Genomic DNA, 13,086 nt, shown 5'->3' with positions numbered 1-13,086 from the left:
CTGCCTCATAGCTGTAAGCTTGCCAAAGCATGCTCAATGCTTCTGTAGCAGACTTCCCAAGTTTAACGCAAAATTTCACATTGTTCCTGACCATAACAAAATTGCAGACTACAGCATACACGTGATCACAAAAACACAAATTCCACAACTTGCGAAGTAAACACAGTGATGTCACTTGGCACACTACCTCATGAAGGTCACTGCTAGCTCTCACTGCGCACGCAACCGTGTGCTGCCATCTGTTGACACACTACAGAACTAGTCTGGGAACTTCTTGATACCACCTCATATGTAAAAATCTGACTGTACATTAATGTTGTTAATCGTGGCACTCCATCGGTTACGACGACAAGGGTTCCAGTTGATCTGATCAACATAACAGCCTGCTCGTGAAATTAATGTGCAAGTGGCTGAGTATTCCACAGACACGTGTACCCTTAATGTAGTTCTCAGAGAAATTCAGCGTGACACAGAGTGTGACAAGGCTGGCCCCTTTAAAATACAGGCACAACAGAAACAGAAAGAAAGTTGTGGTGAAAGAGTACAGCAGAGTTCACTACCACCTCCTGCTGGAGCTACGTGGAGCTTCAGGTGTTTTCGCTCAATAAACACTCGCAACGCTTGGTCTTGGAATCAAAACCGCGATCCTACAACCGCAAGTCCACTGTCCTAACCCCTGGGCCATTGTGCCTCCACATTAATGTTGTTAATTAACCACACTAATCCACCGTGAGATTTTAATATTGATAAACTAAAGAAATTAAAGTTAGTGATTGAGCCTATGGTCAAAGCTCTTCCATTTGTGACCTTCCAGTCTTATTATTTTGTTTTGAATATCTTTTGTCCTGCATTGTCTAATACATTATTATATTCCAGTTTTGAAGATGGTGGGATGTGGTTTGAGACAATTTGCTTGCTCTTTGTAGCAGGTCATGAAACTGCATAGAAGCTCTCTTGTTTAGTCTGAGTTGATGTTGGAAAGTAGGAGGTTGGAGAATGTAACATCATGTGTTTTAATTTGTTTCAGTATGAATGTAAAGAATGGCAGCTAGCTTTGAACATCATCAATCTATCTGACCAAAATTCTAATCAGACAAAAATATTCCTCAATAAGACTTTGAACCAAAGTACAAATATGTCAGAATTGAGTATGTCTACGCAAAACGTGAGTTGTTGGTGTTCTTTTTTTCTTGTTTCTTTTTTTCTCTTTTTTTTTAAAGAATATTTTCAATTCTTCAGTTATTGTTGACCATATCCAAAAGAAACATATTACAATTGTTAACTCAGATGTGTTCTCTCTCTCTTTCTGTCTCTCCTCTTTCTGCTTCATTGCAATTTTTCATGCTTTCATAGGTCAGTGAGGCAGATTTTCTAAAGCTGGCACCCTTCCTGTTTCCAAGCAAAGTACCAATTTCCCCCTGGTCGGACATATTTTCATGAAAGATTGGAAATGAATGACACTCTTATATGACTATCATGTGATGTCAAGACAAAGGGACACTTTGATTTGACCCAGAGCTATAGTGGAAAACATATACTAAAGGTGATGTTGAACTGAACCCAAAACCACATAGTTTCAGGTTCAGTCCTGATGTGTGGTACCTTGGGCAAGTTTCTTGTATAACCTCATCATCGTTTAATGTCCGCTTTCCATGCTAGCGTGGGTTGGACGATTTAACTGAGGACTGGCGAACCAGATGGCTACACCAGGCTCCAATCTGATTTGGCAGAGTTTCTACAGCTGGATGCCCTTCCTAATCCCAACCACTCCGAGTGTGTAGTGGGTGCTTTTTTGTGCCACCGGCACGAAGGCCAGTCAGGTGGTACTGGCACGGCCATGCTCAAAATGGTGTTTTTTATGTGCCACCTGCACAGGAGCCAGTCCAGCGGCACTCAGTCTGATTAAAGCCTTGTGAGTGAATTTGATAGATGAAAACTGAAAGAAGCCCGTCATATATATATGTATGTATGTAATGTGCGTGTGTCTTTGTGTCTGTGTTTGTCCCCCACCACCACTTAACAACCGGTGTCGGTGTGTTTACATCCCCATAACTTAGGTGTTTGGCAAAAAAGACCAATGTGATAAGTACCAGGCTTAACAAAAAATAAGCACTGGGGTCAATTCATTTGGCTAAAAATTCTTCGAGGCTGTGCCCCAGTATGGCCACAGTCTAATGACTAACACAACTAAGAAAAGAAACAAAAACAAAAGATGTATATATATAAACGTAAAAAACCCCTTCAGTCATGAATGATCATGGGATGCACCTAGACAGTTCCTCTCTGCGGCACAAGTCTAGGCAAGGTTGTTTATAGAAGACCAGCAGTCACCCATGAGTACCAGCTTCCCATCTCCACGCTACCGTGGCAACAGTGATGTCGCAACTCATTTCTACAGTTGAGTGAACTGGAGCAACATGAAGTAAAGTGTCTTGCTCAAGAACACGACACAGAGCCTGGTCCAGGAATTGAACTCACTACTTCATGATTGTGAGCCTGACGTTCTAACCACAGAAAGAGAGAGATAGATAGGAACGTACATGCACACATAATGAATTGAGAATTAAGTATGTGATGTGTGTCAGATAGCAAATTGATACACGCAGTTATGTTTCTTGCTCTAGGTACATCACAGTGACTTGACTGTAGTGTAATAATAGTAAAACTTTGAAGTTAATAACTCTTGTCTCTGGGATCATTAGTCCTGCATCTTATGCGCACAGCTCGTGTGCTTCTTAATGATATCTGTACTTCAAGCTTCTCTAGTAGATTCTTCTCTGTCCGAGATACATCCAAAGTCTGAAGATTTCTATATATTTATTTTTTTTTTTTTTGTGCCAGATGGAAAGCTGTATAAACTTACTACGTGGCAAGATATACGAAGCCATGGACAACCGTATCTTAGCAACAGATTATTATCGGATGGCTTTAAATCAGGATATATATTGCTTTGAAGCATTTGATCGACTAGTTGCTCATCATATGTTGTCAGCTGAAGAAGGTAGTTATTCCATCTTTCTTTTTCTCTCTTCTCATTTATGTTTTCCTTCTTTCTCTTTCTCTCTTTTATCACTCCTTGTCTTTTACCTCTCTCTCTCTTGTGACAGAACATATGTTGATAAAACTGTAAGCTGTATTTCTGTATATTTATTAGTATGCTTCTATCTCTTGCTTGTCTTTTCTTCTCATTCCTACCATTTTATCACCTTCTCTCCCTCTCCCTCTCTCTCTCTCTCTCTCTCTCTCTCTCTGGTTCTCCTTCCATTATCTTTCTGCATCTACCTCTTTGAGTCATACCATTGTCTTATCCATTCACTAACTTAAAAGCCATACTCCATGTGGACTTTTAAGCTAGCTCCCGCGGAGTGCTAATTGGGCCTGTGACCCAAAACTAAACAGAGCATCAATAATAAAGCATTTATCGGTACCCTACCAATATGGTGTTACTTTAAATTCAGTTTAAATGAAAAAGTTGTAAGTTCACAAATTTCAGGAGTTCTTTTAAAATTTGAATTTTCAACTGTTAGCATATAACGAATACTCATCTAGACCTGATCCCAATGCTGGATGTTCAAGAACCAAATGAAGGGCAGATTTTCAATCCTGGGATCATCCTGATTTCAAAAAGGTATATGTCTATGTAGAGCAAATGTAGACTGAGATACAGGGGTCCCAGATGGACACACAGACAGAATTTCATGTTTATTATTATAGATAAGAATCCTGGACATTACTGCTTCATGTCCTAGGAAGTATAGGACCTGTTACCTAGTTATCTGGGGCATATAAGTGACCAAAATCCCAACATTCCCACTGAATGGTATGCCAGTCCATTGCAGGCTGCTCATTTACAGTCGAATGGGCTGGAGCAATGGGAAATGAAGTGTTTAGCTCAAAGATCGATGCACATTCCAGTGTGAGAATTGAAACCACAATCTTGCAATCATGAGTACAACACCCTAACAACTAGACCACGCTCTTTTACTAGCCATTAATTAATACTCCCACTCAAACTTTCAGAACATAGTACTATTACCTCTCTGCCTGAGACTGAACTCACATCACTCCTTATTGAAACTACAATGCGTGACAGTATTTCATGTAATTTTTTTTCTCTTTTTTTTCTCCAGAAAAGGAACTTTTAGAATCACTACCATTTAATCATCAATGTCCTGAAGAGGAGAGAGACCTTGTGAAATTTCTTTATGAAAACCGACTTAAAAAGGTAGGCATTCTGGTGTAGTTGTTATGAGTGTGTGTTGTTTTTTGTTTCTTGTGTGTGTGTGTGCTGTTGTGTTGTGTCATATGTTTGATTACCTTGAGTGTATTTTTTGTGCTATACATGTTTGAAATTTCTGATTTACCTGTGATTTCAGTACAACAAACCAGGGCAGCTGGACATCCCTAACCAACTGGAAGCTTTCACCACCAATTTAGATGTTGAAGTGAACCTTGCAGAACGTCATTATTACAACTGTGATTTCATTCGTTGTTACAACATCACTCATAGGTAAAACGCGTTGTAGTTTATTTGTTACTTCTCTGTTGTGCCAGTTCAACCATTGTCAGTGGTAGATGAGTGAAAATAAGGTAAGGTTGAGTAGTTAAGATGTTCTCCTTCTAATCAGAAGATTCAAAGTTTGATACCAACATGCAAAACTTTGAGCAGTAGTCTTCTATTTATAGTCTTGGATTAATCAAAGTCATGTGAATGAAGATAAGTTGCCAAAAACTGCAGGGAAGCCTGCTGAGCTAAGGCTTGTGACATATGGTATCACTTTGATTCTGTTTGAAGATTACATTAAGTGTCTATGGTATAGTGTGGAGGCGTAATGGCCCAGTGATTAGGGCAGCGGACTCGCAGTTTCGGGCGTTGTGAGTGCTTATTGAGCGAAAACACCTAAAAGCTCCACGAGACTCCGGCAGGGGATGTGGCGAACCCTGCTGTACTCTTCCACCACAATTTTCTCTCACTCTTACTTCCTATTTCTGTTGCGCCTGTAATTCAAAGGGTCAGCCTTGTTACACTGTGTCACGCTGAATATCCCTGAGAACTATGTTAAGGGTACGTGTGTCTGTGGAGTGCTCAGCCACTTGCACGTTAATTTCACGAGCAGGCTGTTCTGTTGATTGAATCAACTGGAACCCTCAACATCGTAAGCGACGGAGTGCCAACACACTATGGTATAGTGAGCCACTTACATCATAATTCATTGAGTGCTTGTTTTAGTTGTTTGAACAACTTGAATAATTGGCCCTTTTAAGTAATAAATCCATTCACTTTTCTGTGAAAATCAAGACTCACAGCATGTGTTTAACATTGTTGTTTTTGACATCTAGAGTTAATTCAGTGCATTGTTTTCCTTAACCCTTTTGCATTTAAACTGGCTATATCCAGTTAAAATATCCTATATGTTTTATGTCCAAACAAGCTGGAACCAACTTCTCCCACTTACATGACAATATCATTCTAAAAATAATCACTTCATCAAAATCTCAAAGCTATGAGATAATACATGATTAAACCCCAATAATGTATATAAATTAACATTATTTTACGTGCTGGTGGCATGTAAAAAGCACCCACTACACTCTCTCAGAGTGGTTGGCATTAGGAAGGGCATCCAGCTGTAGAAACCTTGCCAGATCAGATTGGAGCCTGGTACAGCCTCCTGGCTTGCCAGTCCTCAGTCAAACTGTCCAACCCATACCAGCATGGAAAGCGGATGTTAAACGATGATAATGATGATGGTGGTGATTACATTTGATAGTCATCTGAATGCTAAATGGTTAAATTGGTCAGTAAATCAAGTACAAAGAAAATAGTCTTATGTTGATGCAATTCATCTTATGCCCATTCTACATCAATAATTTGCCTTGTAGTATCGGCAATACAGTTTATTTTCCTTTTGTTGTAGTTTATATACTTTCTCTTCTGTTCTTTCTTTTTCATTCAGTGTTTTGAAGAAAGATCCCTACAACAGTTTGTGTCTTCCTTTACACATTGCAGTCTTAGTGGAACTAAAAAAGTCAAATGGTGAGTGAAAATTATATTTGACAAGTCTATGATTTACAAAAACATAAGGATGTGTGAACTTTAAAGAGTGGGTTAGTGGACACGGATGTATGCTAACATTAATATAGACATCATCATGATGAATATTTTAACATGTTTTTCCAAACTGGCATGGGTTTCATGGGTCTGTTGGGTCTGCTCCAGTACAGTTGCTTGCCACATATTATTTGAGTCACTCAACAGGGAACACAACTAACGAAGTACTGAAGGCTGCTCTCAAAACGGTGAGACTTATGAAGGAGATGATAGATGACAGGGATGTGTAGCATATTGCTGTGCTCAAGAAGACCCACCCACCACAACAGAATTGATATCCTGAAACCAAGGTACATTTACCAAGGCCTATACCTCATAAGAGGGGGTAGCCACAACAAGACACACACCAGGCATTCCATTCATTTTCAAGGTGCCATGTAAAAAGCATTTGTGTGGGTGCTGGTGTCACACAAAAAGCACTGGTGCTGGGACAACATAAGAAGCATCCAGTACACTCTGCTCAGTGGTTGGTATTAGGATAGGCATCCAGCTGCAGAAACTAAACTAAAACAGACTATGGAACTTGGTGCAGCCCCTAGCCTTACTAGTTTGTGTCGAGCTGTCAAACTCATGCCAGTATAGAAAACAGACATTAAATGTTGATGGTGATGTTATGTTTTTATTGTTTGTATCTGGATACTCTTCCTGTCTCCAGCCACTTCATAGCAATAATGTAAATAGATGATGGACATTGGACACTGGAATGGCTGTGTGGTTAAGAAGCTTGCTTGGTAATCATGTGATTTTGGGTTCAGTCCTACTGTGAAGCACCTTGGGCAAATATTTTCTGTTATAGTCACCGGCCAACCAATGCCTTGTCAGTGAATTTGATTGATGGAAACTGTGTGGAAGTCTGTTGTGTGTGTTTTGTGTCTTCATTTGTCTAGTCCATCTCCCACCACTTAACAATCAGTATTAGTTTGTTTATGTTTCTGTAACTTAGTGGTTTGGATAAAGAGAATGATAGAATAAGTACCAGACTTAAAAGTAAGTACTAGGGTCATGGCAGTGCCCCAGCATGGCCACAGTCCAATGATTGAAATATGTAAAAGATATAAAATTGGGTGAAAAAGATGTTGGTTTTGATAAGTCAATAAAATAGGTAAATTATAAGGCGTCGAGCTGGCAGAAACATTAGCATGCCGGGCGAAATGCTTAGCGGTATTTCATCTGCCGTTAAGTTCTGAGTTCAAATTCCGCCGAGGTCGACTTTGCCTTTCATCCTTTCGGGGTCGATTAAATAAGTACCAGTTACGCACTGGGGTCGATGTAATCGACTTAATCCGTTCGTCTGTTCTTGTTTGTTCCCTCTATGTTTAGCCCCTTGTGGGCAATAACGAAATAGGTATTTCGTCTGTCTTTACATTCTGAGTTCAAATTCCACCAAGGTCGACTTTGCCTTTCATCCTTTCAGGGTCAATAAATTAAGTACCAGTTGCATACTGGGGTTGGTCTAATTGACTGGCCCCCTCCCCAAAAATTTTGGGCCTTGTGCCTAGAGTAGAAAATAATAAAATAGGTAAATCCCATTTCCGAACTCTAATGAGATGGTACAAAATTGAAATTAACTGGAATGTGAGACAGTGCAGATTTTGTTGTTATTTTTAGCATGTTGAGTGACTGTTTAGAGGTTCCCTTGTGATTGTGGCCATTCTGGGCACCATCTTCTAATAAATAGTCAATTACATCTACATCAACACCAGTGATTACTTAACTGATCTTGGCAGGACAGAAAGTAGTGTTGACCTGGGCACTTTTTAAACTCAGAAGGCAAAGACAAGGACGTTTCCACAGAGAAGGAGTGGGAGGCTTGGCTGTAAAAGACAAATGTATGTATGGATGGTCACAATTTTTACTTAGCCTGACATGTCTTCTCAAGCACAGCATATCGCTTGAAGTCTCAGTCTCTTATCATCTCCTCTGTGAGGCCCAATGTCTGAAGATCCTTTCTCTCCACTTCATCCTGGATTTACCCTCTTCCACAGGTTCCTTCTAAAATTAGAGATTTGCACTTCACACACACACGTGTATATATGTGTATACATATGTATGTATGTATGTTTTTTTTTTTCTATTAAAGCTGTAAATCACTCTACCTTCAGTATTTGAGTACTGTTTTTTTCCACCTTCTTTTGCATTTATGTGCTTACTTGTATATATGTATACACACACACACACACACACACACACACATTGTATTAAAAATGTAAATCCTCATATGTTTATATGTTGTTTGTTTGTTTGTTTGCAGAGCTATTTTACTTATCCCATAAACTGGTAGATCTCTATCCTACTAAACCAGTAAGTATTTTTGCTTGTTTTACATGGCTTTCTTAATACTAAAATGGTGTGAATTACTTTGACTTTTTCTTTTGTGAGTTATCATTGTAGTATAAATAAGTGGCTGAGTGGATAAGGTGTTTATGTTATTGTTATATGGGAATTGCGTGAGAATCCAAGCACGTTGCATTATCTTCGTTGTCCACTCACTTTCTCTATGCCTCTTGCTGTTTAGCCTCATATGACTTTCATTGAGCAGGTCTATGATTAAAAGACAGTCAACTCATGATCATCCTGTCAGATCTTATTCAGCAAAGCCTTGTAAGTGGATTTGTGTGTCTGTGTGGCTTAACAACCAGTGATGGTTTCTTTATCTCCCTGTAACTCAACGGTTTGGCAAAAGAGACCAATAGAATAAGTAAGTACTGGGGTCGATTCGTTCAACTAAAAATTCTTCAAATCAGTGCCCCAGCATGGCCACAGTCTAATGACTGAAAGAAATAAAAGATAAAAGCTAGAGAGAGAGAGATCTATCCCTATAGGGATAAGTACTATGTTCCTCTATCACTCTCCCAGTCTGTTGGTTACATAGCATGGTATTTGGGATTTTCTTTCCCTTCTCAAAATATAAAGATGACACTAGAAGAGATGTCTATTCACCCAGTCAACCATTTATACTTGAAATCATTTTTTAAAACAATTTCTTTCACTTCTAGGTGGCCTGGTTCTCTGTTGGCTGCTACTATTTGCTCATAAATAACTATGAACCTGCACGTAGATATCTAACGTGAGTTATCTTTGATATCCTCTAAAATTTCACACTTGCATGCTATTTTGTTTTGCTCATTGTTCATAATGGTACATAGAGACAACTGTTGTTATCGTTAGGCCTAACTCATCGAAAGGTAAATACCATCATGACCGATATCCAAACTACCGTGGAGAAGGCTAGCCACTGGATTTGGTTAAAAAAGATGATGTGCGATAGCTAGAGAAATATTGAGCTATATTTAATCACCAGTTGATCTAGCAAGCAGGACCTCATATCAGTGAGGGGAGCCAGTGTGCATTGATGCTGTCAAGAGGTAGGCCCCGAAACAGCGCTCATTCTCTCCTGATGACCCCATACATTTGCTGGCTTCCGGTATGCGGAGTTCTCGACTGGTAGCACTTGCATGTGCAAGTTGTTTGCAAGACACCTTCCATCCTGGAGTTTGACAATAGTAATTCCTTGAGACATGTTTTTGCCAGTTGTCCCAAATATGTAATATCTTAGGCCGGAAAGAAACCTTTGTTGTATTTCAGGATGGGAAAGAAACAAATACTTCCCTGGTCTTTATTGATATAGTTAATCAAGGTAATATTTCCCCATGATTATTGGTAATACAATCCCATCTATTTGGCAAATTCTTGATTCTTCATGGGTAAAATTCTTCATGTTTCAAAGCAAAGAAACACTCAATATCATTTTTGACCCCTTCATCATCATCATCATCGTTTAACGTCCGCTTTCCATGCTAGCATGGGTTGGACGATTTGACTGAGGACTGGTGAAACCGGATGGCAACACCAGGCTCCAATCTAAATTTGGCAGGGTTTCTACAGCTGGATACCCTTCCTAACGCCAACCCCTCTAAATAATGTTGCAATGGTCTGATAAAAATGGTAGTCATATGTGGTAAGGTAGGAGGATGCGGCAAAATTTTCATATTTAGTATCATTAAACTTTTCCTGATTGCTTGGGCAATATGTGGTCATGCATTATCATATAAGAGCAACACACTCTTTATGGTTGACCTCTAATGGGTGTTTTTTCTCTGAAAATTTTTTTGCAATGCTTCCAGTTGATGACAATACTTCTCTGCATTAATTGTTTCAGTTTGATTTTAAGCACTTCATGATGGATGACACCCTCCATATCCCACTAAACATAGAACTTAACTTTTTCAACAGTAGTCCTGGTTTGAGGATAGCTTTTCCTTTCTCATTGGGTGCTAACCATTGTCATTTTCTTTCGATATAATTGCTACAAACCCACTTTTCATTACTTGCAATGATTTTACCTAGGAAAGGTTTTGTAGTGAGTGTACTTTTCATTGATGAGCACAGAATGATTCTTAAGCTGTGAAGCAGTCAGATTACGAGAGATCCTCTGTCCAAGTTTAGACACTTTTCTTAGTTCTTAAAAGTGTTTTATGATTGACGTGTGATTTTAATTGAAATGTTTTGCTAATTCTTGTGCAGTTTGCTTTAGATTTTCCTCAACTACAGTTTTCAGAAGTTCAGTATTGATAGAACTTGGCCATACTGATTGAGGGGAGTCTGTGAGAGAAAAATTTCCCTAGCAAAACTGGCCAAATCCTTGTTGGCATGTCCAGACACTTAAAGCTTCATTTCTATAGACAGAACAAATATTTCTTGCTGCTTCCATTGCTAATGAACCTCTTTTCAATTCACACAACATGCAGTGTCTGGTATGGCTAATGTAATAGGTTAAAGCTTATTCTACTGTTAGTATTGAAAAAGTAGCCTCAAAATGATTAATGTCAGAAATGCAACAGGACTTTCTTTCTTACCCAATAGTATCAGTATAATAGGAAAATGTAGCATTATTTAATAATTTTGAACTCTTTATTATGCTTCATTTAGCTTGGAAAATGTAGTTTATTTCCAATGCTCTTGACAGGAAAAATATGGCAACACATTAAGTGGGTAGCGTTTAGTTCTCATATAATGTGCATCCCTAATATTTAGGTATAAACATCTGGGAAAACGTACATATGGTATATACATGGATAAATATGTTAATTAAATCTATATTTGTATATAAAACTTTGTATGTATAATCTCTTCTTTCAGGAAAGCTACGACGTTAGACCGTATGTATGGCCCAGCATGGTTAGCATACGGCCACTCATTTGCAGTAGACCAAGAGCATGACCAAGCTATGGCAGCTTATTTTACAGCATCCCAGCTAATGAAAGGGTCAGTAACTTGTAATAATTGTGTTGGTCACTTCTGCATTCTTGGACAGTTATCAGTCCTGATCCAAGACTGATGACAACAAAATTATCCTGTGGTTAAAATGCATTCCAGCCATGATCATTTTTTTTTTTCCTTCCAGATAGAATTGGGACAGGCATGGTTGTGTGGTTAAGAAACTTATTTGCAATCACATAGTTTCAGGTTCACTTCCACTATGCAGAACCTTGGTCAAGTGTCTTCTGTACTCTTGGACTGATCAATGCCTTGAGAGTGAATTTGGTAGACGGAAGCTCTTGGATGCCTGTGGTGTATATATATATATATATATATATATATAGGTTATCAGCGATAGTAGTGTCAATTAGACCCAGAGGTTTCAGGTAATGCTGAGTAAGTGCTATGGATAGACCACAGTTAAGCTCCAGGTTCGGTGATTATGCGAATAAGGGGTCCAACGTAGGTCATATATCAGTGTGTGAATATAAGGATTTATTTTTCGTAAGGAGATAAAAAAAAAGGCTGTGTTGCATTATAGAACATTTATAAATGCACACAGCCTTGGTTTTTTTTCTCATTACGAAAAATAAATCCTTGTATATATATATATATATATATATATATATATATATATATATATATATACATATATGTATGTATATGTCTGTGTGTTTGTGTTTGTCCCCACCACCACCACTACTTGGCAGTTGGTGTTGGCTTGTTTGTGTCCCCATTACTTAGCAGTTTGGCAAAAAGATATTGATAGAATAGGTACCAGACTTTAAAAAAATGACAAGCACTAGAGTCAATTTGTTCAGCTGAAACCTTTCAAAGCTGTGCCCCAGCATGGCTGCAGTCAAATGACTGAAACAGGTAGAAAATAAAAGATAGTATAGCTAAAACTATACTTTTAATGCCTTTCTGTGATTGGAGAAATATTTGGTTGCTATTTCTAGGAGGATGAGTTACAACATAGAACTTCCCCTGTTGACTTGACTGAAACATCAGTTATGTTCATCTTAGCGATGTTATAGCGCTCGCAATAAAAATTAAGTCAACAAAAAGGGGATGAGAGAGAATTTAAATTGACCCAAAATTATATGAAGATAACCCAAGAGGAGTGAACCTGATCTATCATAGATGTAGTGATGATTCTGGACTTGTTTCAGTTTTCCTAGACCTGTAATTCTCTCTCTGCATGTCTCAAATTTATTTTTAGTCAGTTGAAATTTCAGTTCTCTCCCTTTTGATTGTAATTTTCATTTGAATAACACTAGGGGTTTCCATTATTTTGTCCAACCCCTGTATATAGATTTAATATATATATATTTTGGACAAATGACAAAGGATCAAGATTCCTGGTGCCTTGCTGTACTCAAGAAGACCCATCCTCCACAGTAGAAATGTTGAGACAGCATCCCCTGTTGAAGAGGATTGGCCTGCAAGAGTTCTGTGCTCTTGCCATGTAAAAAGCACTCATGCTGGTGCCACGTAATAGGCACTTTGCCAATGGCATGAAAAGCACTCAGCACACATTGTAAAGTGGTTGGTGTTAGGAAGGGCATCCAGCTGTAGAAGCCAAGCCAAATTAGACTGGAACCTGGTGCAGCTCTCTAGCTTATCAGCTCTAGTCAAACCATCCAACCCATGCCAGCATGGAAAATGGACATTAAAAGAGGATGATGATATATATATATACATACATATATATA

At 38.7% G+C, this 13,086-nt stretch overlaps 1 protein-coding gene across 1 annotated transcript in view; it reads left to right on the top strand.

Annotated features, from left to right (window-relative positions):
• LOC106868841 (cell division cycle protein 16 homolog) overlaps nucleotides 1-13,086 on the top strand; it is a 35,647-nt gene that overhangs the window by 5,291 nt on the left and 17,270 nt on the right. The window contains exons 5-12 of the mRNA XM_014914274.2: nucleotides 1,028-1,165; nucleotides 2,842-3,001; nucleotides 4,131-4,225; nucleotides 4,377-4,510; nucleotides 5,958-6,037; nucleotides 8,364-8,413; nucleotides 9,109-9,179; nucleotides 11,252-11,377. Of these exons, the coding sequence (XP_014769760.1) occupies nucleotides 1,028-1,165; nucleotides 2,842-3,001; nucleotides 4,131-4,225; nucleotides 4,377-4,510; nucleotides 5,958-6,037; nucleotides 8,364-8,413; nucleotides 9,109-9,179; nucleotides 11,252-11,377 (854 nt within the window). The remainder of the gene's footprint in view (nucleotides 1-1,027; nucleotides 1,166-2,841; nucleotides 3,002-4,130; nucleotides 4,226-4,376; nucleotides 4,511-5,957; nucleotides 6,038-8,363; nucleotides 8,414-9,108; nucleotides 9,180-11,251; nucleotides 11,378-13,086) is intronic.

The sequence above is a fragment of the Octopus bimaculoides genome, chromosome 7 (assembly GCF_001194135.2).
Source record: "Octopus bimaculoides isolate UCB-OBI-ISO-001 chromosome 7, ASM119413v2, whole genome shotgun sequence".
Classification (NCBI taxonomy): domain Eukaryota; kingdom Metazoa; phylum Mollusca; class Cephalopoda; order Octopoda; family Octopodidae; genus Octopus; species Octopus bimaculoides.
Note: the sequence above shows the minus strand (reverse complement) of the source record. Positions and strands in the feature narration are given on the sequence as shown.